The sequence below is a fragment of the Lissotriton vulgaris genome, chromosome 5 (assembly GCF_964263255.1).
Source record: "Lissotriton vulgaris chromosome 5, aLisVul1.2, whole genome shotgun sequence".
Taxonomy (NCBI): domain Eukaryota; kingdom Metazoa; phylum Chordata; class Amphibia; order Caudata; family Salamandridae; genus Lissotriton; species Lissotriton vulgaris.
In genome coordinates, this window is record NC_141693.1 from 1598841671 (window position 1) to 1598867199 (window position 25529).

Below are 25529 nucleotides of genomic sequence, written 5' to 3' on the forward strand. Positions count from 1 at the left end.
GGTCCGCTGCACTTCACCCTAAAGTGCGAGTTTATAAACACAGAGTACAAAGTTTAAAAGCACACAGTACAGGGTTTAAAAACACAGTATAAGACACCAATTTTAAAAGACCAAATGTAGCAACTCCCGGCTTTTCGCCTCAGGAGACAGGATCTAAGTGAGCGCTCGATGTTCAGCGCTATAATTAGGGCGGGAAGGGGGCGTGGCCAAAAGTGGGCGTGGCCAGCGGCGAATGGAGCCGGTAGAGGGTGTCACGTGACAGCGCTAGGTCCGCTGCACGTCACCCTAAAGTGCCAGAGTGCGAGTTTATAAACACAGAGTACAAAGTTTAAAAGCACACAGTACAGGGTTTAAAAACACAGTATAAGACACCAATTTTAAAAGACCAAATGTAGCAACTCCCGGCTTTTCGCCTCAGGAGACAGGATCTAGGATTTGAGGGCCAAACCCGTGACCCCGACCCCTGACAGCCGTTGGAGAAGCACCTGATGGTCCACGGTGTCAAAAGCAGCGCTGAGGTCCAGGAGGATCACTGCCACTGATCCCCCCCGAATCCAGCATGCTCTTCGCATTCTCCACGACCGCCAGCAGGGCGGTGTCGGTCCCCTGACCGGGCCGAAAACCCGTTTGGGAGTCGCCCAGGAGGGAATTGGCTTCCAAGAAGTTGGAGAGGCGGCTATTCACCAGCTTCTCAGCCACCTTACTGATACCCGGCAGCAAAGAGATAGGCCGAAAGTTGGAGAGATCGGCGGGATCGAGGTTAGGCTTTTTCAAAAGAGCCTTAACCACTGCCCCTTTCCAACTGGGGGGGGATCACCCCATGGGCGAGAGACAGGTTTATCAAGTCCGTAGCAGGGCCAACGATAGTAGATGACACCTGTTTAAGATATTTAATAGGTGCTGGGTCTTTCGGGGAGCCGCTCTTCATAGATCTCAGCACCGACAGGACTTCCTCCTTAGTAACTGGACCGAGGGAAGCCAACTCCGCCAATGGTAACTCAGGTTGGGAGCTGGGATTGTCCTCCAAAGAGGAGATCTCACCTAGCCGGGGAAGGGAAGCCAGTATGTTGTCGATTTTACTTTTAAAATACGAGGCCAGTTCTGTACATTTTTAGGTTTCGCTGGGGGGCGGAGCCGTTAGGCTCCTCCTCCAGCGAAATCTGTAGTTTCTAGTATGGGTGACTTTACCCCGCCTCTCTGCTTCATTGGCTAGCTCCATAAATGGAGGCTAGCCATTGGAACAGAGAGGCGTCCGTCAATCCCGGACCAGACACGGGGGCGTTCCCGAGATTCTTTGGCTTTTGCCGACGTCACGCGACGCCGGGAACGCCCCCGAGTCTGTTCCGGCATTGCCGGCACCTCCCTTGCTGCTCAGGTCTCCTTATTTGTTCCTAGTTGCCCCTCTCCCGCCTCCCTCGTCCTCTCCCGCCCCCCTCGTCCTCTCCCGCCCGCCTCCCCCTCCCCCCCCCCCCCCAGAGCGGAGGAGTCTTCCGCCTCCCTCGTCCTCTCCCGCCCCCCTCCCGACGTCCGTGACCTTTCCCGCCCCCCTCGTCCTCTCCCGCCCCCCCCCCCCCCAGAGCGGAGGAGGGAAGCCCGACTTGCCCAGCATACAGGTTTAATGTGGGCGTAGGATCCTGCTTTGAGAATCTGGTCACCCTACCTCCGGTCATCCCATTTTTCTGTAGCTCCTGTCCTGCACAGCAGTCCATCGTTTGTGTCGTGACTCTCCCGGCTCAGTTACCCGGAAGCGGAAGCGCGGTTGTCAGACGGGTCAATGTCAGCAGCAGCAGCATGGCGGCTGCGATGCTTTTGCGAGTCTTGCGGTGCGCCTTGCCGAGGGCGGGCGGGAGCCTGAGCCTGCAGACCCGGGGGATGAGGGAAGGTACGTGCAGCCTGTGCAGGGCACCTGCTGGGAAAGGGACACTGGCCGCGGCGCTCCTGGCACAGCTTGAGGGTACTTTGGTACAACTTTCAGTTAAACACGGGCAGCTGCAGGGAACAGACACAGACCAGGAGCCGCGATTGACCTGCGGGCAGAGGAGGGAGGACATGTGCTGTAAGGCTGGGTTAGCAGATTACTGCATGTCACACTGGGACGCTGCTTTTAGTGGATCTAGGAACGGTTTTGGACAGTAGGTGTACTGAGGAACAGTCCTTTACAGAAGTTGGACCAAGAGGCACCGTGTGGAGACCTGCTGGCCTTGTCACACTAAACGTAAAACGTCATGTACAGAAGTGTCAGTATTGCCGCTTTAGAAACAAAGTCGGATTCTGAGAAGCAGCAACACTGTCCACTGCCGGTACACTTCCTGAAAAGTACACTCTAATAAACCACTACCACCTGTTAGAACTGCTGGGGTTGTGCCTTTAGAAATAAGGTTTATCTGTAGGTGGCTTTGGGCTTTTTCTTTCTCTGTACAAACGTTCACCTCAGCACACAGTACCAGTCTGTGTTCTACACAAACGCTTTACACCTCACTGTGTACAATAACTACGAATACGTTTTGGCTGAGTTTGGTAGACTCCAGACGCTTGAGTACTTGAGTTTACCGGAGTGGGTTGGGTGAGTGGGTAAACAATGAACAGTCAGTATAAACAAGGAAAGGCCACATATGATTGGACGACCTTGTAAAGTATTTCTGGCCAGTCTTGCTTTAGCCTTGACAAGAAGAGAGCCCTTCCACGTAAGTAGTGTCCTGGAACTAAGGGCACTGCGGGAGCCTTAGGCTATGGTTACGAAATGACTTCATACCACTGGGGATATAATGTTCCCTCCAGAAGCCTTCCAAGTACACATCATTGCAATTTAGCAATTAAATCCAAGTGGATACATGATGTGAAGTAAGACTACAATTCCCAAAAGGCTTTAGGTTAAGGTATTGATATAGTACTCACAAACCAATGAATTTTCCCTTTCCGCTCTCTTTTTGTTGTTGTTGTAATACATATAAATTATGCTATGGATACAACATCAATAAGAAAATACACCATTAGTGCAGAGTCCCATAACAAGAGCATTGTAAAGGAATACATTTAATTAATTTTTGGATAACGTAGAGAGTGAGTGTTTGTGTACAAGGTGTCTCCAGGTGTAGGACCGCTCTCTACCAAACGTGGTTCCTGGAGCGCGAAGACTGCCAATGATGAAGTATGACACCTGTTGGTGTGTGAGGACAGGCCTTCACATTTTTTTAGATGCCCAGCACTCCCCTAATTAGGGCTTAGTGCTTGTCATTTTTTGGCCACTAGACTCAAAACGACAATTCCATTTAGGGTAGCTTCTTTTTGTGTGTGCATTTTAGGTTGGAGGCCAGTTCACCCTCAATACCCTGTGGCTTCTTGTCCCCTCCCCTGGTAAGCGCCAGGGTGTTTCGTGTCGTTATTGTGTACACATAAACACACTCAAGCAAAAGGTTAAAGGGGCATTATAGTTAGGAGACAATTTAGGTGACAATATAACGTTTTTTAAACTCAAAACCCACCTGAAATTCACCAGTTATAGCTCTCTATAGTAACTATAACTCATCTCCTCGGCATACAGCCTTCTCATCATTGATGTTATTTCAAATTCTAAAGGGATGCTATAAATGATGTTATAAACCATGTCATGAGTGATGTAATATGTGGGGTAATCAGCTGTGCATGGGAAGCAAGCGAGATTAATACCCCAACAGGCATCCAATCCCCGTCGCACATGGCCATTTGACCGTGGCAGCTTGGAGGAGGTTGGCCACAGGGCATGGCCTGCAGCCAAGCCCTGCATACAGCCCCCCCACTCCCAAGGGGTAGCCAACCTCCCGCCGCACACAGCATTTGTTTATTGATTTGTTGATCTAGTACTAGGAGCTTGGATACTCAATAACACAAGCTCATGTTTGTCATTGCATACTCCCATCAAAGGGGATAGGCACAGTTCGAGGTGAATCTGATTCTGAGGGCTGGCATATATAATTCTGATATATGGCAGAAAAGAGGTCACAGTAGTACGTTTAAACTTTATATTACAGTAACGATATGTTTTAAGTTTTTTCCCACTAAAAATTGTTGTATGCCCAGGTATTTAGCATTGACAACAGCTAAACGCTGTTTTAAGTCATTGTATTGTCTGGAATATTGATTAATAACAGGGCACAAATCCTTATCAAGGTGAAGCAGCAGCTCCTTCACAGAGCCAGGACTCAGGCCCCAAGGTCAGGGTTCACATCTCTATAAGATGAAGCATCAAGTGACTCCCAAGGCCAGGGTCTGATTCCAACCAAGACCAAGGGGGGCTCTTGTGTGGTGTGTGTGGGGGGCTCTTGTGTGTGTGTGTGTGTGTGGGGGGCTCTTGTGTGGGTGTGTGTGTGCAAATGCAATACGTCTTGCATTTGCGACAGAGTAAGCTATTGGCATTGTAAATGAGAATGCCATTTATTTATCTGTTTTCAAAACCAACACATAAATAAAAAGTTTGTCATTTACAATGCCAATAGCTCAAACTTTTCCGAAGGCGAAACCGTTGCATTGTAAATGCTTGTTTGCGAGAGTCCTCGTGGAAAACCTGAGGGTCGGGGGCATTGAGTAGCTCCTTAATGACCCTAAATGACTCTTTGGAAGAGTTGGCCGCAGAGCCAATGCGCTCTTCGAAGAATCCTGATTTTGCCACCCGAATAGCGGATTTGTACCTGCTCAGGGCCGCACGATATTCTTTACGATTCGCCTCACTCCAGTCTCTCCTCCAGGACCGCTCTAGCCTCTTACATCCTTTCCTCAGAGTTCTTAATTCTGATGAATACCAAGGTGCCGAGCCCACTCTCTTCCCCCTCGTAAGTTGTTTCTTTTTGGGTAGGAGAGTGTCTAGAGAACCCACGAGCCAGGTGTGGAAGCTCGTGGGTTCCACACCTGGAACCCACAATTGAGCACAATTGAGCACAATTAACTTGGGTTATGATAACACCTGTTAATGACAGCAGTTAGAAATTATGGAAGAGTAGTATGAGGTTCTTTGTAAAATGTTTTATATTATTACTGTTACTATTGTGAAGGTTGAGGTTGGTTTAACTTTTACATTTCTTTGCTCTTCCACTGATTTGAGACCCTGACATCAGGCATTGCAACATTTAACATCTTCAAACCGGAGTCGTGTGAGGAGTAGAAGGGAAAACTATGATTCATTTAAGTCCCTGCAGATAAAGTGTTAGCCCAAAATAGGTAATCTCCCTCCTAGATTAGAAGAATTAGGTGTGGTGTGGCTCACTGGTTAGAGGCGGCAGACCCGGAAGCAGAGGACGGCCCGGGACCAGGGTTCAATTCCCGACGCGGCAGGGTCGTGGACCAGGGTCAGCGGACTCGATAATTCTCGCCTCGGTGCCTACTCTAACCAGGGATCACACTCGGCAACTCTGGGCATTAGCTTGCCTCATCTCCACAACGACCCCCCACATACGCCGGGGATGCCTGGTTTCACCTTGGAGATACCCAGTAGGGACCATCACACAGGGAAAGCCAGGACGGGTTCCCCAGCGGTCTACAGCGCGGAGATACCCCATGTGGGGCGATTCATGCGCTTTACAAGACATCATTACATTACATTACATTACATTTTGACTGTGATTGGGTAGTTTAAAATACAGCAAAGTGTTTCTAATTCATGCTGTAGCAACACAAAAAGATGATGGACAGAATGCTGAACATTATCAAACATTCACCCCCAGTCACAGATCTGAGTTAAATCCATAATTTGTTTGCTCACCATGCCACCCGAGTTTGGAACCATACATATGCATATCAGCCTTGACCCTGGTCCCCATGGAACAGTCCAGCCCAAACTGCCAGGCTAGGTCCTCTGTGGACTTGAAAACGAGCATCTTGGGACTGGTTTCAGGGTAGCCCTGCTTCACGTTTTGGACTTGTTCAGAAGCTTTTCCCAGGTTACAAATTAATCTGAATATTCGATTGAGTTGATGATGCTACCTTTAACATGAAGCCTACTGCAGGGCGCATTCACACAATTGTTTTTGCTACCCATATCTTGAGTAATGTTTTTGATTTTTGTGATTGGCTCTCCCACCTGTATTATACCCCCGGTTGGATTTTGCCAATTACAACACAGTGCAAATAATCCCTGTTATTTCTTGTTTGTTTTTTAGTGAAAATAGCAACCAAGGTGAATCCATTGGATGGAAAGACGTTGAAGCCGGAGAGTGTGCGTTCACAGTTCGAGACCTCTCTAAAGCGCTTGCAGACCTCCAGCGTGGATCTCCTATATTTGCACCTGCCTGACCATGAAACCCCTATCCAAGATTCCCTGCGTGCCTGTCAAGAACTATACGAGGAGGTGAGGGCACAATACAGACATGAATAACAATAGGCGCAAACAAAATTGGCAATGAACAGCTCCTGATTTGCACTGAGGCAGGAAGGGTATGGTGTGACTTCTTGGTAAAAATGAGGTCCACTGCAAATTTTTGTCAAATCGGCGGAAAGTGACTCGTAAAAGGAGTACTCCAATTAGACTCTGTCAGATGGTGGGAGGCACACAGCATGCTATAGCTTGTCCATGTCAAGCATTAAAGGGGTACCCTATTTTCTGTTTGAACCGTTTGGGCCATGAGAAGCGCATGTTCTAAATTTCTGTGCTAGATTGCTTGGCTAAAGCAGCAACACTTTCCTCAGAGGTTCATGTGTTAATTATGCTAGTTTGTATACATAAACAATGACAAACTCTTATATCAGCTAGGTACCAGGGTGAGCAACTAAGAATTGGGATTCCTTCTGAATATCAGCTACCCACCACACTCTCCTGCATATTCAACTCAATCCATGACTGTTCAAGCATTATACATCAACATTTCAGTAAGCAAGAAATACAGTAAATAAATACTAGGTAGGAGTAGGACTCTCTTATTTGTGAAATAGGTTTCAATTTTCAAAAGCGAGTACTACAAACAACACTATTCATAGTGTAGGCATTGCAATGCTCTTACCTGGTGCAAGTATAACTAAATAAAATCACTGATACATATGAGGTTGCATATTTAGAAAAATTGCATCTGAATCCTCCAGTATTCCAATGGATCTCCTTAGTGAGTGCATCAGAATGTGTTGTTGACATTTCGGCCCTATCTTTAATATACTGGTCTCATCAGGACTGTCCTGTGACATACTGAGAGGCCTACCTAATATTAATTTACCCTATTTCTTGCTTATTGAACGGTAGATCTATAATGTTTCAATAGTCATGGATTGATCCGAATCAGCATGTGCTAATTATGCTGCAGGTAACCAAAACAAAAATACATTAAATAAATAATGAAAAACGTCTTGTTTGGAGGCACATGCTGTACACACTTCTGCCGTCTAGTGATGGGCACAAACGTTTGCAAGGTATTTTTCTTCTAAGAAATGTTTGGTCTCAACCTATCTTGTGACTCTTCCCTGAAACCCACAGTGCACCGGAATAAAGTCTCCCTCTCAAATATAGTTTTTTGTTCCGCTGTCTGGTTCAAACGTTCATCTTGAGTTCCGGGATAGTTGAGTGGATCGGCTCCAAACACACGATTTTCCATAGAGGAAATTCATCATCCCTTTTGTTGCAAACGCAACCTGGACTGGAGGGGTTTTCTGAAAACCAGGTTGTTTGAGAAGTCCATGAGGGACATTATCTGGTGAGAGAGGGCCTGCCGGAGACGCTGCCAGGGCAAGCAAAGGAGAGTCCCAAAATCCGTTCTCAGATGGCTCTGATGTCGAGAACCAGACCGAGTCTGGGGTCCAAGAGAAGTTTGAACGCAGGACAAAGACTACCCCGAGGACACTCGTACAGGGGCAGCACATCCATTGAAGCGGAGGTGCGTCGCACCAGTTAAATGCCCCAAAACAACTGAAATGAAAAATAAAATGGTAATTTATTACTATTTTATTTTTCATCTGCCCTGAATTGAGTGTCCGGATGAGGCAGACCTTGCTGAGTGGCAATAGGGAGGAGTGGTGGACAGAGAGCTGCCTAAGCACTGTTTAAAGTGTGCGTGTCTCTTTGGCCAGCCATCTTGCGCTGGCTAGCCAGACATGTGCACTTTAACCTTTCAACCCTGCTTTCTTAAGACAGCTGGGTTGAGAGCAAGTGTAGACCTGTAGTGCGTTGGGGAGCGGTGAAAGAGGCTGCTGTCTCCAATCCTGGCGCTGCTCTCAGGCTGGTTAACAGAATGTGGCAGCATGTGAGCAGCGCCAGGATTGGTCAAGGGAGTTTGTTGGGGCTTGCACTACAGTCTCGGCAGACGAGGTCTGAAGCGACGAGGATGATGTGTCGCCTGGATTCGGTAAGAATTAAAATTTCTGTATTTTGTTTTGTTTGCTGTGCATGCACCCACCCATTTGCCCCTCCCCCATACATGCCATCTGCCACTGCACTCATACCTCCTTCCACACCAGTGGCGAAACAAAACTTGAGGGAGCCCCTGGCGAAGTACATAGAGGGGTCCCTCCCAGGCCGCCCGGCCCACCACGTAGCACCACAGCCCAAAAATCTGATCTATTTGGATTTGGAACCTCCAACATTTAATGAAATGCTTCTATGTTGTCTTGTTCAAAGTTTTAATAAGAAAGTGGGACACACTCTTAACATATAAAATACCCCATTCGTAACATTGCCAAGAGTAGATTATTTAACTGAGACAGCAATCGGAGCAATGCCAAGGAGCGATTCTTTTGTCTCCGGAACTGCCTATTGCTGAAGAGCAAAGAGCAAACATGAAGGGTCTCAGTTCGAATTTATATTGATGGACAAAACTTGAAACTTTGAAGGTCTAACCTTAACCTGCAATTTCACAGACTTGACTGACACTATACATGAGTACACAAGCTTTAAAACAGTATTCTGCCAATTCCATGAGAAATAAACGCAAATAATCCCATGCCACACACTTGTGACTGTCAAGCTTTGAGCAGGATAATAACTTCAACTGAAGAAGCAATTTCAATTTCTACCATCATGTCTTTATGAGTAAGCAGGACAACAAAAGGCAAGCGAGAGGCAGAGGATAACAACTGCTTGGATGTTTCAGAACATTGATGCAGATGTTTTTCAGTTTGAAGTTATTATTTCTATTGTAAGCATTGCTAATTACAAGATTTAAGGCCTACATATTACAAGTAAGTGCAATCAACACCATAAATAGCACATAATATAGAATAAAAAGAAGCATTGGAAATGCAATAGGTCTCGCATTTGTTTGAGTCAGAGATATTGGCACTGTAAATGGCAATGTCTTTTGCCTATGTGTTATGGAGTGTATGTTTGTGGTGTGTAGTGGAATTATGTGGGTTGTCTTGGAATTGTTAGCTGTGGAATTGTGTGGCGTTGACTTGTACGGTGTGGAGTGGAATTATGTGGCATGGTGTGCAGTGGAATTATGTGGATAGTAATTATGTGGTATTGAGTGTATACCTATTTGTTGTACAGGGATGTTGAGTGTGGTAAATTTGAGTAGAGTGTAGTATTATGGAGTGGTGTGTAGTATAGTGGCGTTGATTTAAGATGAGTGGTATGGTATGTAATGGATTTGCATGTAATGTTTTGTAATATATATGGAGTATAGTGTTTAGTTGAAGGGTGTAGTGTTGTTTGCAGTAAATAGAGTGGAGTATAGTTTTTGAGTGTATTAGAGCATTGTTAAGTTGTACTAAGCAAGACGAGTCTGACAGTATTTTCAGGCAGTGCAATCATTTTCGAACAGCTATCTACCCTTTATAATGCTGAGTGCACACCTGTACTGTACTCTAGTAATGAGCAGGCAGAAATACTATACCTCTGAGATAATGTTCTGAGATTTACATGAACCACAAAGGCGATAGAAAATTCCCAAACGAACATTCATTTAAAAGTCATCGCATGGCAACAGACAGTATACAATATCTCATTCCCACGCCACAGACCATGGTGACGCTGTGTGTTTGATTTTGAGATGAGTAAAACAAGTGTTTAACAACTCACAATATATTGCAAATAAATAATATCGGACGCCATGCCACTCTTATAGTTGTGGGTGGCCTAGAATAGGCTAAATTGTTGGAGTGCAATGGTTAGTAACTGTGTTGGTATTGTCACTGGCAGCACTGGCGGGGGCATTGGGGCCTCAAGGTACAGTGGCCCCCTGAGAACTTACTTACCTGGCACTTCCTATTTAACAAATTAAGCTAGTCTCCTGGAAATTCGGGTATCAGGCTGGTGCAGGGCCCTATTTAATATTTGCCTGTCTTGTGTGTGATCAAGTGCCCTCTGCTACGTCCACTGATGGAGGGGCGACCGGCTTCCAGCCATCACAGGCTGGTAACCCTCACAGAGCACAGGAGTACATAGGAGTTCAAGAGGATTTTAAACCGCGCCGTGGAATATCCCTTTCCAGTACCTGCAATCCACACATAGCACCTGCCCCTACAAATGTATACACGAATAACACATGTACACACTTGTGCTAGTTTTTTACATCACACAAAGACAACTCAAACAGCACTGCAAGCATTGATACTGAACGCTCCCGGAAAGTTACAGCGACACACACATATGAAAAGAGACACAGAGATACACACACCCGTTCACTGGAGGTGCGCACAAACACATTCTCACAAAATACATACACACTGGTCCTCCCAAAGGCACACAGACACCACAGACCAACGCAGACAGCACAGCTTCCTATCTGAGCAAAACATCTGTGGCAAACATCTAGACCAATACACAGAGCAGGCGCACGGCTGTATGCGGTAGAGGGTGTGGTGCAGAACGGAGAGGGCGCATTTTACCATTGCCTGTACTGCACATTGCCAGACAACGCCACAAAAAAACAGTGTCTCCCTTCTTCAGCAGACTTAAATAACATAAACAGAAAACCTCCCGCTGCCAGCAGGTTAGTTAAATGCAGTGTAAACGTGCACACACAGGGGCTGCCACTCCGCACCACCTTATGTGGAAACAGGTTGTTCTGCGAATGAGAGCAGTGAATCAAAGCACAAGGTTAATTGAATTGCACTGTTATATCTTGGACCTTAAACATTGAATTTACAGTCTTATTGTTAAGCACAAACACATACTTGTGCAGCTATATAGCCATTTATTTGTGCATAGCAAGCATGCCCTGGGTATTGATACATGTGTGAACACTCCCCATCCCTGGGGGAACACGCACGGACGCCCTCCCTGCTGAAGCCATCTGGGTGGGGTCGCTGTGTGGTAAATAAAAATTTACCTATGCGGAATTTCAATGCGGTAAAGTTCAATAAAATAACTCAATCAAAAATGAGAGGCAGAGTCCATGGCATCTGAGTTTATAAGGGTTTTATTCCATAAAAAGGAATTGGTTCGAACCAGGTATCATGTTCCATCACCACGAAGGTTCAGGAAGGGATAGACAATACTTTATTAACAGAGTACAATATATATAGTAAATGCATACAATGGTGATGGATACAGAAGGCGTAACAGCTGAGAGAAACGAGATAAGAACACATGTGCGTAACAGAAGGCGTGCACGAGGGCGTACACGGAGGTGTGTGCTAGAAACGTCACATGAGAGTGTCACAGGTGGGTGGATCCATAGAGGAATCCTGCAGTGTCAGCAGAAATATATGGCAGAGATGCGCGCGCAGCAGCATGACGTGTGATTGACGTGGAACTGGAGGGTGAAGGGGACTTGACATTTAGCACTATACGTGGAGACAGAAGTCTGGCGTGTCAGAACAACCTAATCCCAAATCATATCTAATATCTTGTGTTTGAGGAACTGTATTATCTAGAAGGAAAGGTCTCTCGGGCAGAGGCTATTCTATACTGACTGCTAGTGCATGCATATGTGACTACGTGTCTACGTGTAATGCGAGGGGGCCATGGGCCTACCATGGTAACGGGAGCAATGAATTAACTTGCACGGAGACAGAAAGGCCGGGCCCTTTGCTCTGCAGCTGGGGAGATGTTTACCTAAAACACTAGACAGGAATGTATTTTCGAGGAGCGGAGCAGATAACTTGAAGGCAAAATACAGTCTTGGCAGGCAAGCAGGCCGAGCCGGGCACCGCTCGCCGCGCAGGGAGTAAGGCAAGGGTCACGGATGCAGATCCAGGCTGCAGCTTTCAGAGGCAGAAGGCAGAAAGGGCTCGATGGCAGAAATCAGGGCCTAGCTCTCCAGAGCCAGGAAAACGTGAAAGTGCACCATGTAAAGACGGTGGCACGGCATACTTAGGAACTGAATTTTCGGCCCATTCATGGTGGATCTGAAAGAGGACATGTTAACGTTGGACGCAAATGTATTTACGTCTTCATAGCTGGTTGTGGAGGGAACATACATGTACTTGAAGCACGTACATGGAGCCGTTGGGGTCTACGTTAGGGGACACAATTGACCATAAAAATTCATATTACCTCATTCCCTCCTTGTCCCCTACGGACCCTTCATGATATATCAATCTTCATTAGTCCATCAATTTGTTCATATAACATCATTTGCTCTTCCTTTTTCAGGCGGGATTTAGAACGTGAACTGGGAAGAGGAATACATGATGTGGCGCACAAGCCGCAAATCGCTGGCCCACACTGCAGACATAGACAACAACTGAATACTATGAGAAGGGCTATTCCGAGGAAGGATAGGATTTTCCATCCCCAGGCTGATAACACGCTCCAGAACCAACCTGACCAGGTCCAGGTGCCTGGATTCTGGTGTATCTGACTTGCAATCTTGTGGAGACGGGTTATGGCTCTATATACTGACGGTGCGTTTTCTGGAATGAAAACACAGCAACTCGATCCGATGACTCTACAAGCTCCGCCCCTATCGGCCAGGATGACGTCAAGAACAAGACGATTTTGAAGAACGACAAGTCTCATAGCAGACTGTTCCTCTGTTAAGTTGCCTAGGGCGGAAGTAGTTTCATTTACTACTGCTTCAAGGGTTCTGGTTAAGTGACGTATTGATTTGCTATTGAAGACAGCTCCTAAATAGGGAAAGAAACCTTTATTGAAATCTGTGTACTGCTCCCATGCCGTTTCAGTATAGTCGACAATCGGGAGTTCTCTCTTGGGTCTATTAGGTACTAGACGGGAGTTCTTATGATAATCAGGTGGGGCTAGGAAAACAGGTGGCAGAAGGAATGCAATGTAACAAGTACCATCCCAATCTAGAGGTAAGCGAACATAAGCTGTATGACCACAAATGAAATGGGAATGACGGGAAGCTTTGAATGTAGACTTGCCTTTATCACTGAATTCGATCACAGTAGTACATTTACTATGACCTAGGTGTACTGAACCATTCTTTCTGACACATAATTCACCTTTGACTGGTAAGACTGACATAGCGGGCAAGACTGGTTCGGCTTCGGACTGGACATTCAGAATCATGAGGTTAAGTGTAAAATTACCTAATCCATATACTTCGTTTTCTAGATCGGTCCCTGTCCTTTGTGGAAGACCCTCCTTGTCAGGGAAACAAACTTTATGCAAAACTGTGTACAGATTTCCCCATACCCAATTTCCCTGGTAAACTACGGAGTCAGAATCCAAAGAGTTCATTAAACTAAACCATGCACCACAGGAACCATTATGTGTGAATGGATACGGAAAGAGGGGCAGAACTCCCTTGTATTTCTGAAAAGGAGGGAGTCGGCCACATATCCAACAATTGGTAGCATTGCTGGTCTGATGGGAATGATGTAACATACTAATAAAAGTATTGTTGCGCAGCGCAAGTCGGTAAGATAACTCGTGCGGGGGCAATTCACTGAAAGTGTGCTCGACAGTGACATTTGAGGAAGAATGTGCACGTGTGAAAATAGGAAAATACATGTGTAGCAGTATACTTGCAGCAATAATCATAAGACTCAGAAAAAACATAATCAATAATGTCACGATGCAGTGACTACGGAGAGATTTACAATATTCTCGTTTCTTGAGCTGTTTCTGTCTATCTCTCTCTCTATTGGGGTCTAACCTGTACATGTCAAGAACTTGTCTAACCGATTCACCTAGGGGAGGACTTAAACAATTAAACTGTCTGACTTGCTAGACCTCAATTTCATACGAAATTCTTGAGAAGGAGTTTTCTCTACCAGGGGGAGTTTAGTATCAGTCTCTGGAAGGGGGCAGGGCTGGGAGTCTGGTTTTGGCGGCAGTCCATAGTGTCTTTTTACATGACTCGAGTGGAGCCAGCCCTTGCGGCCCTCCACCTTCACTGCTGTCCTTGTTGTTAATAACACAAGCTTCGGCTCCTGCCAACGGGGCTCCAGCAGACTCCTCCTGTCGAAATTCCGGATACAAACGTATTCTCCAGGAACGATCTCGTGTGGCTTCACCTCGGTGTTGTCGGGAAAGGCTGCAGCTACCTGTGAACGACATGATTGTAGTGCAGACATCAAGGAGGCAAGGTAATCTGTCAGCATATTACAGTCAACATCTGTGATTTTACGAGGCAGAGGCGTCCCCCACATATTCGGTGGCCTACCAAAGACCACCTCATACGGGGATAGCCCTGTTCTTGAATGAGCTACCATTCTCATGTAAAAGAGTGCAACTGGCAATGCAACTATCCAGTCTACGCCTTTCTCCCTACATATCTTGGCAAGGCGAATTTTCAATGTCTGGTTATGTCTCTCTACGAGACCTGCTGCCTCGGGATGTCGGACACAGTGGAACTTCCACTGATAACCTAGCAGGAGTGATACCTGCTTCATAAGCTCGGACGAGAATGGCTGACCATTATCTGAGTACACGACACGGGGCAAACCATACCTGGGGAAAAATTCACGTACCAGCTGCTTGGCAGTGGTCGGAGCAGTGTAATCTGGGACCGGATATGCTTCTGTCCATCGGGAAAGTGCACATACAACTACGAGGACATATTTGAATCCTCGACAACGTTCCATCTGGATATAATCCATCTGGAGGACTTCAAAAGGGTGATCGGGAGGATGAAATCCACCTTGCTCTACGGGAATACCTTTACCTGGGTTGAACTGACAACAGATCATGCAAGTACGCACTTTCTGTTTTGCTGCTGCTCGTAAATGCTTATTGAACCAAAGGTTTTGAATACTGTCTAACATGGCTTTTTCTCCTAAATATGCAGGACTATGTGCTGTATTAATGATAACTTGAACCATAGAGTCGGGGAGAAACCATGTGGCTTTACCCTTCGTCATCCATCCCTGTTCTGTCTGGATCCCTCCTAGTTCAGTCCATTTCTTGATTTCGTCTGGTGTAGCATGTGTCTGTATGTCAATTACATCTAGGGCGGGATCCTTAACTGTCATGCAATGTGTCGGTGTTGGGACTACTGTCTTTGTCAGGTCAGTTGCGTGAGTATGAGTCTGAGCTGTGTGCTTGGCTGTTCGATCTGCCAGGTCATTACCCTGGGAAATGGTATCTGTGACTTTCGTATGTGCCTTGCACTTCATGATGGATATCGCTGTAGGCAAATGTATTGCGTCTAACAGAGCTTGAATGAGGGGTCCGTGCTGGATTTTGGCACCATGAGAAGTTAAAAAACACCTCTCTCGCCAGAGTACACCGAAGTCGTGTACAACTCCGAATGCATAACGTGAGTCCGTGTATATATTAACTCTCTTGCTCTTTGCTTGTATACAGGCTTGGGTCAGAGCAATAAGCTCTGCTGCTTGAGCTGACAGGGTGTCAATACGATGTGTTTCTATGACCTCAGTTTCTGTCGTAACTGCATATGCGGCCACTAACTCTCCTGTACTTGTTCTCATACATGAACCATCCACGTAAAGTGTCAGGTCTGGATCTGGTAATGCGGTGTCTGTCAAGTCTTGTCTGGGTTTCGTCGTAATGGTAATGACTTCAATACAATCATGTGCCAAAGGGTCTGTCTCACGTAATGGCAAAAGTGTAGCTGGATTCAATGTATTGCAACGTCTGATTTCTATGTGTGGCTGAAATAATGTCAATTCATAACCTGTCAGTCGTGCTATAGTCAAGTGCTGAGTCTGTGTTCTGTTTAAAAGGACTTCCACGGAATGTGGAACTTGTACTGTCAATTGGTGTCCTAATACTATGGAATCACTTTGTCTAATTGCTAGAGCTGTTGCCGCTACTGATTTCAAGCACGCAGGCAGCGCCTGGGCTACTGGATCTAATGTACTAGAAAAATAAGCACACGGTTTGTGTGAACCTGCTTGATCTTGGGTGAGTACTGACAATGCAGTACCTTCGCGTTCTGTGACAAAAAGTGTAAAAGGCTTGCTGTAACATGGTGTTGCTAAAACTGGTGCTTGACATAAGGCTTTCTTTAAGTCGTCAAAAGCTTGTGTATGTTTCTGAGTCCAAGGGAGGACAGACGATGACGCTGCCTCCTGTGTTGTCAACTGTATGAGTGGCTTGGCTAGAAATGTGTACTGAGGGATCCATTGTCTACAGTAAGAAGTGAGGCCTATAAAGGCCCGTACCTCCTTTTGTGTCTTGGGTTGTGACATGTTTACAATTAACTGGATGCGGTCAGGTGTTAGCTGTCTCCCCCCTTTGGACAGCAAGTGCCCAAGGTATACCACTTGCTGAACACAGAATTGTAGCTTCGAAGGAGACACTTTGTGTCCCTTGTCAGCCAAGAAATGCAAAACCGTCAGTGATGCTTGTTCACATTCAGGTTCGCTTCGGGCGGTGATCAGTAGATGATCGACGTACTGAAGTAGGGCAGTGTTGTCAGGCATGTGAATACTGTCAAGTTGTCTTCAATGCTTGGCTATAGATGCTGGGGCTTTCTGTGAATCCTTGAGGTGCGCGTGCAAATTTGAAGCTTCGGCCATTTAAACAGAATCCGAAAAGGTATTGGCTTTCCGGATCAATGGGGACACTAAAGAAGGCGTTTTTCAGATCAATTACAGTAAAGAACGTTGCCTCAGAATCAATAGCTGTCAATAAAGAAGAGATGTCTGGGACCACAGGGTACTGTGGTACAATGCATTTATTCAATTCTCGTAAATCAATAACTAATCGGTAAACTGGGGGAGCATTTGGGTCAGTACGTTTAAGAATTGGAATGATAGGGGAATTGCAGAGATTAGAGTCGGTTTCTACAACCACTCCTTGTGCAATGAGCTTGTCAATGATTTTCAGTAAAGCCACTACAGCATCTGGGGGTAACTTGTATTGTCGGATGCGTGGTAAAACAACACCTTGTTTCAGTGTAACTCGGTATGGTGTAATGTGCATACAACCTACATCAGTGGGGCCTTGTGCCCATAAATGTGCAGGAACATTTTGTAATCTGGGATCAATATCTCTCAACACATAGTGACCCTTAAAGTCACGCAAAAACAATCTTACTCCTTCCGGAGAACAACAAATTACAGCTCCTAGAGCTTTCAGCGTCTTGATACCTAATAAGTTTTCTGGACATGATTTCGTGAGCAATAAATCTGTAGTACGTGACAACGGACCAACTGAAAGGAGAATTGGTTTCGATACTTCATTTACAATAGGCTTTCCTGAAAATCCAAGGGAAACATTCTGTGAGCCTGAGAGGGGTGCCCCTGGAACCTCGTCGTGACTGATTGTCGTCCTGCTTGCCCCTGTATCAATCAAAAACTTTCTATCTTTTCCTAATACTTGACTATGTACGTAAGGACCCTCTTGATCTACAGGAACCTCAATAAGAGGCAAGCCAACCTCCCTCTCTAGGCTGTTTCATGTGTATCGCTGGTAATCGGGATAATCAGTTTGTGCATACTGGTACATCTGCTGAGTTGTATGTTGTGTTGCGGCAATCGGTTGTGGCTGTGGTACCGCTACGGTCTGTACTGTCTGTGGTGGAGCATGCATAGGCTGTACATTCTGTGGAATGTGTTGTTGGGCCTGGTCCTGTCTTGGAGGACGCGGTCTTTCTTTAGTTTTACCTGTAGATATATTGTGTTTCAAGACTGCACAATCGTTTACATAGTGACCTGGCTGTTTACAATAGTTGCATGTCCCTTTAACCGGAGCTGCTGAATTATTGGACTGTGTCATGCCCTTTTTCTGACAGTCAGCTGGAACTGACTGAGCAACTAACATTTTCATTTTCGTGTCTTTCATACGTCTCTGTTCGTGGTCATGTTCTTCTCTAATTCTGTTCTGGTGGTTTTGTAACATTTGCGAAGGTGTGTTTGCTTGCCATGTGCTCTCGACTTTCAATACACGATTCTTAACCTGGGGCAGAGAATTCTCGACTAATTTGGATACAAAAAGATGCGGGTATGACTCGCTACTTGCTTTCAGGCCACTATTAATAATAAAACATTTCTCAAATCGGGAATAAAAATCACTAGTGTCTTCGTCGGGTTTCTGTTTGCAGGCTGAGATTGCATCCCAGTCCTCCTTTTTAGTTGCTAATAACCGTGGCAAAACCTGTACTAACAATCCTGGTAATGCTTTAGTTTTATCCCCAAGACCCAACCCTGGGGTTCGGGTCGTTTCTTCAGTTTCTAATGCAGCCTAATCTATCTTTTGGTCTCCCACCTCCCATTCTTTTTCTTTGAGTTTCTCGTAAATACCGGCAGGCAAGAATACTTTCAATATTTTCATAATGTCGGGATAGGTATAATCTCCCATGAGTAACATGTCTTTTATTTCACGGTGAAAACTTGCAGGGTCTTTATCATGACTGGGCACTAATTTCTTCATTTCCAATAATTCCATTTTAGTTATGGGCGTGTATACATACACACGTGTAAGGGTATTATCATTCCTGACTGGATGTACTTCTCGCAAGGGATTCTGTCTGTCTATGTAAAACATTTTCCTTTCTGGGGGTGGAGCTGAAACAAACTGTGGATTCAGGAAAGTACTATATCTGTGTCGATGTTCTAAAATTACTTTAATTAAATCGGTACCTAGGCCTCTCCATTTATTCATGAGTAACTTTACTAGTACATCAGGTAAGGGACCTGGATCAGAATGTTGGCTTTTATACAACGTAAGGAGGTGTTGTATCATGTACATACCAGCTAGTCGCTGTTCGTCTGGGGAAAGATTCAAAAAGGTTTGCGCTACTGCGTCATCATTATATTTATCAGAATTGTCAGCCCATTTTTCTGCTGACCTGGCTAATTGTTCATCCATGGAATTGAGTACATGGTACCCCATTCGTTCTTGAAGTACTTTATCGGTAGCCTGAAATAGATGTTCAGGAGTCCTCGGCTTTGACATGGCAGAGTGAAATGTTTCTGGTATTGGACAGAGGTAACGTTTCTTGTTTTCAAACGTTTCTTGTTTACGAATGGGTCTGTTGAAGGGCCTATCAAAAGGATGCGGTCTAGGGAGTTTCTCTCTGCCTACATATCCTATCATCTTTTTGTCTGACTGATGCGAAGTTTCTGCTACATCCTCTGTATCATCCTCCTCCTGCGAGGAAGTCGGACCGTCTGATTCAAGTTGTTCTTCAGGTGCTCGCTGGGCATGTATTTCTATTATTTCTTTACGGATCTTTCTAACCATAGTATGTACACTGTTCTCCTTATCGTGTTTACCATCCGCAATATTCTGGCTCCATCTATTCAGTCTATCCATCTCACTTTGGGGAAAACCTGCCTGATCTTGTTCTCTTATTAAACAATTAACCATAAATCGCATTATTAAACCTTTGTTCTCTACTTTCTGACGTGACATGGCTTCAGCAACACACTCCGGTCCTTCTCCTGTTCTAATAAAATAATACAATTTGTCTAGATGTTCTGGCATTCCTGGTAGTAATATCAAATAATCTGTAACACGTCTCGAACGTAGGGACGCTAACAACATGGGTCCTGTTGTACCGGGCACTGTGTCATATCTACAATCTGTAAGTCCTCTTCTAAGCTGTTCGGCCGGTGCACCTTTAGGTGTCCGAGCCTTTGCTAAATCTCTCATTGTCACTCGGTGTAACGGTGGGGGTGTTTGATAACCTCCTGTAGCACCTCCTGAAGCGGAGGCTTGATCATAACCTGGCTGTAGGGTCGGTACCTGCTGTAACTGGGTTGGGGCCTGAGCAGCGTCAGCCCCAAAAGGATTAAGTGGATGCAGTTGTTGAATACCAGGAGGGACAACGGGTGCGGGTGCAGGAAGTGGTGCGGGAGGGGTCTGCTGTTGCGGGCCTGGGGGCTGATGATCAGGGGGCGGGTTACCGTCAGCAGGTGGTACACGGGCAGGTACATTGGCATATGCGGGAGCTACATCATCCAAGTAGGATGAAATAAAAATGTCTGCTGCGGTCTTGTGACGTAATTTAGTCGGAACCAATGGAGGGGGCAGATTTTTCGGTGTTTCCGGGGTCGCCTTGGGCAGGCCCTCGGCCAGAACTGGATACAATCCTGTCATAAGTGCATTGCTCTGTCTTTCGTGTTGCTCTATTCTGACTCGTTCCCCTTCTTCTCGTAGCTCTTTTTCTTTGGCCTTTTCAGAATCCTCTCTACTTTTCTCTGCTTTTCTGAGTGCTTTCTCTGTCCGTCTATGTGATTCTTTACGCCATAATTCAATGGCATCTTTCTGTGACTGTCTGGCTTTCTTTTTCCATAAAGCTTCCTCTACTCTCATGATGCACTCGGCATCCCATGTCCCTGTAACGGGCCATTTCTGATTCTCTACTAAATCTTTAGTGTAATCCACCCACAAGTCGAGATATAATACGGCGTCTAAGCCGTGCTTGTGGTACATAAAATATCCGGGAGTGTCCCTGGGTGGGATGGGAACAGCTTCCTCGAGTATCCCTTTTCTAGTTCCTATCTGACGTAGCTTAGAAAACAGTGGCATTCTGAACCTTGATACTTGATACTTGATACTTACTCGAACTTGGACACAACTAATACAATAAACACAGTAATGACGATCAAACAATCACTCATACCACGACATTAAAATACATTAAAACATTTCGGAAACGGACAATAACTTGATAACTGGATACTGGATATACTGCTAAACAGTACAGATACACTGCTAAAACAGTGCAGACCGGGTCTGTGTACCCAAACCCGTCTTGACCGGACACAAATTAATGCACCCGTCTAGATGTGTCCCCAGCAACGGTACTCACCGAGAAGCACGGAACGGAAGGCCTCGGAAACTCGACACTGGACTGGACTGGACCGGACTGGACTCGACTCGTGACGTAGGTACTTCGGAACTGGTGGGCCTCTGAACACCTCGGACCTTGCTCTCTCGGCTGGGCTCTGGTCGGGATCCTCCGCACTCCTCACCGCCTCGTCTGGGTGTCGATCGCAGTCTCAGTCACCTCCGTTGGCCTGAGGGAGATACAGGAAATCCTGCGGGTACGCGTAATTGTCCGTCACGGCTGTGGCAGGGGGCTAGGCCTGCAACGCACCGCCGGCGCGTAAGGTGGGGGAGGGGTCCCTATTCGGGCGCCAATTATGTGGTAAATAAAAATTTACCTATGCGGAATTTCTATGCGGTAAAGTTCAATAAAATAACTCAATCAAAAATGAGAGGCAGAGTCCGTGGCATCTGAGTTTATAAGGGTTTTATTCCATAAAAAGGAATTGGTTCGAACCAGGTATCATGTTCCATCACCACGAGGGTTCAGGAAGGGATAGACAATACTTTATTAACAGAGTACAATATATATAGTAAATGCATACAATGGTGATGGATACAGAAGGCGTAACAGCTGAGAGAAACGAGATAAGAACACATGTGCGTAACAGAAGGCGTGCACGAGGGCGTACACGGAGGTGTGTGCTAGAAACGTCACATGAGAGTGTCACAGGTGGGTGGATCCATAGAGGAATCCTGCAGTGTCAGCAGAAATATATGGCAGAGATGCGCGCGCAGCAGCATGACGTGTGATTGACGTGGAACTGGAGGGTGAAGGGGACTTGACATTTAGCACTATACGTGGAGACAGAAGTCTGGCGTGTCAGAACAACCTAATCCCAAATCATATCTAATATCTTGTTTGAGGAACTGTATTATCTAGAAGGAAAGGTCTCTCGGGCAGAGGCTATTCTATACTGACTGCTAGTGCATGCATATGTGACTACGTGTCTACGTGTAATGCGAGGGGGCCATGGGCCTACCATGGTAACGGGAGCAATGAATTAACTTGCACGGAGACAGAAAGGCCGGGCCCTTTGCTCTGCAGCTGGGGAGATGTTTACCTAAAACACTAGACAGGAATGTATTTTCGAGGAGCGGAGCAGATAACTTGAAGGCAAAATACAGTCTTGGCAGGCAAGCAGGCTGAGCCGGGCACCGCTCGCCGCGCAGGGAGTAAGGCAAGGGTCACGGATGCAGATCCAGGCTGCAGCTTTCAGAGGCAGAAGGCAGAAAGGGCTCGATGGCAGAAATCAGGGCCTAGCTCGCCAGAGCCAGGAAAACGTGAAAGTGCACCATGTAAAGACGGTGGCACGGCATACTTAGGAACTGAATTTTCGACCCATTCATGGTGGATCTGAAAGAGGACATGTTAACGTTGGACGCAAATGTATTTGCCTCTTCATAGCTGGTTGTGGAGGGAACATACATGTACTTGAAGCACGTACATGGAGCCGTTGGGGTCTACGTTAGGGGACACAATTGACCATAAAAATTCATATTACCTCATCTGCACAGTGCTGCCTTCAGTGCATACAGCCCTGCAGGTGCCTGACAGATACGGCACTGCAACAGACTGTGGAACGAAGGATTCTCACACGAAACAGCAGAAAGAACACAGTCACCACTCAAACTGACTGAAGCACATTAGATGGCTAAAGACCAATATCGGTTACTTATCCAAGAGAGATAAACAAGTGTTCTCCAAAGTGGGAGCCCGGGCATGTTCATCTTCTGATACGGTAGAGCCAGGGAATATTTTACTGCAATATCTCAGCCCAGGTACTGCCGCGAGGGACCCAGAGTGAGGAGGGAGTCAGGCGGGATCAAACTAAAGCAGACTGTGGTGGTAAAGCTGAATGGCTGCACACTGTTCTATGTGTGCACCAGGGAGCTATATAGCGCCAACCTAGCAGAAGCCGTAGTCTGGAGCTCCATCAGGGGCCAGGCTGCGGCTCCGCGGATGTTAATGTTGAGCCTGCACTGGGCCCGCGCTGCCCCGGGTTTTGGAGTGTCATTCATAATAGCCAACGTTGTCATCTGCAGGATGACACCGTGGCAGGAAGGTGGCTCTGTTGTGACTGGCTCATGGAATTCAACGACTTTAATTCTAATGAAGAGGTGATGGTGGCTCTAATGAGCAGAGCTCGAGACAGCGCGGGATTAGGTACATTCTTCGGACTTTCGTATTAACATTACATAGATGGCTACAAGGCCTTTATTCGGGAAATGTGTTTGCAGCTATTTCAGATGAGGCAGTTTACTGCATCTCTGTGACTGCTAAGGACAACAAGAAAGTGAACGAGTGGTGTGCGCTCGCTGGGGAAAACAAGCACGGCAGCGAAGCTGCCATTTGTAACCTGACCTAAAACAGATGGCCGGCTGTGCGCTCTGCTGAAGCTGCTGACTTTGGAGCTGGAGACCAGGGTTCGAGCCTCGGCGTGGGCACCGTTATTTAATTATTAAATAAGTAAACAGCAATCTCGGAGTGGGGGGTGGGGAGAAACAAATAAAAAAAATAATACACACTGAGGGGAGACAGATACAATAAAAAAAAAACACGGCTGAGATGAACAAATGTAACATCTGAAACCAAGTACCACAAACGGTGCGAGGAGGTGGCTCAACAAATAACGCTGTTGACTTTGGAGTAGGAAAACAGGGTTCGAACCTCGGCGTGGGATGCATCATTTAAGCGTGATTTAATTATGAATAAATTAAATGTAAATAAATAAACGGGTCGGGTAAGTCAAGGAAGCTGCCAGATGTGGAAATGCAAGCAGCAAAGAAAACAAGCATTAGCAAAGCAACCAATCAAGCGGAAAACGAAAGCAGTGGAAAACTAGATGTGCCGGCCAGCAGTGAATAATTAGGGGAGAGAGAGGGGAGGTGCTGGGGAACAGATGGCCGTGAAGCAGGGGGCGGGGCAGCAGAACCCTTTGAAGTCACGGCCTGCGGCCGTGAATAAGTGACGGCGGGGGAAGCCTTTGATGTGGCAAATGCTGCTGGCAGGGGGAAGCCTGTGTGGAAATGCAAGCTCGTGCACGAAGGAGCTTGTCATCACGTGATTTCACGTGAACTTTCAAAAATCTGCATCGTAAAAAGTCGGCTTTTGGGTTGACAACAATAGGTTCGAGTAAACTCGACCTAACAAACCATATCAGCAAGTACCTAAATCCAGAATCTATACAAACTGTAGTTGGTAAAACAAAGGAAAAAGTGCAAATACTTTCAAAGTGCATAATAAAGCAATTGAAGTCCAGCAATATACAAAAAAAATCAAGCACTTTCTGTAAAACAATCCCCCTTTCTTCTTGCATCAAGGTGACCCAGGGTCTTCCCTTATCTGTGTCTCCCAGTGTTTTCCCAGGTTTGTGTCAATCGTTGAATCCTAGTGCAGGTGTCTCCCAGTGTCTGTTTGTCTCCCAGTGTCTGTGTCTTCCAATGTTTGTGTCTGCCAGTCACTGTGTCTTCTAGTGTTTGTGTCTCTCAGAGTCTTCCCTTCTCTGTGTCGACCAGTGTCTTCCAGTGTTTGTGTCTCCCAGTGTCTGCCCATATCTGTGTCTGTGTTCATGTCTTCCAGTGCCTTTCCTTATCTGTATCTCTCAGTGCTCATGTCTCCCAATGTTTCCCAGTGTTCATGTCTCCCAGTGTCTTTCCTTATCTGTGTCCTCAGTGTTCGTGCCTCTCAGGGTCTTCCCTTGTCTGTATCTCCCAGTGTTTTGCCATATTTGTGTCCATTCATGAATCCTAGTGCAGGTGTCTCCCAGTGTCTGTTTATGTCTCCCAGTGTCTATGTCTTCCAGTGTCTTCCCTTGTCTGTATCTCTTAGTCTTAGTGTCTCCCAGTGTCTATTCGAGTGTCCCAGTGTCTGTGTCTCCCAGTGCTTGTTTCTCCCAGTGTTTTTCCAGGTTTGTGTCTATCCATGAATCTTAGTGCAGGTGTCTCACAGTGTCTGTGTCTCCCAGGGTCTTCCCTTCTCTGTGTCTCCCAGTGTCTGTTTGTGTCTCCCAGGGTCTTACCCTGAATCCTAGGGTAGGTGTTTCCCCGTGTCTGTTAGTGTCTCTCAGGGTCTTCCCTTGTCTGTGTCCCCCACTGTTTGTGTCTCCCAAGGTTTTCTCATGTTTGTGTCTATCCATGAATCCTATGATATGTTTTTTTTCTTTGCTGAAAAAAACATACGCTGGCAGAGGTAAAGCAGTTTGCTGATACTAACGTAATTCTGCAAGTCAGAGGTCCCTGGAGTGAAAGAAATATTTTGCACAAACCAAAACGCGATGAGTCCTGGCAGTCAGACTGAGCCTGCGGGAGGGCAGGATACATTCAAACTACATTGGAGGTTTCATAAAATGAGAGCGAGAAAGATGTAACGTACGCTGGTAGAAGTAAAGTAGTTGGTTGACGTTTACCTGATTTTGCAACATGGCCCCTTAATGTATTCAAACATTGCGAAAATGCCATTAAGCTCTACACTATAGCAGTTCTT

General features: G+C 46.1%; 1 protein-coding gene across 1 annotated transcript in view; it reads left to right on the forward strand.

Annotated features, from left to right (window-relative positions):
• Positions 1-25529, forward strand: part of LOC147716780 (aflatoxin B1 aldehyde reductase member 2-like) — a 387565-nt gene that overhangs the window by 66855 nt on the left and 295181 nt on the right. The window contains exon 2 of the mRNA XM_086923731.1: positions 6129-6316. Within this exon, the coding sequence (XP_086779857.1) occupies positions 6129-6316 (188 nt within the window). The remainder of the gene's footprint in view (positions 1-6128; positions 6317-25529) is intronic.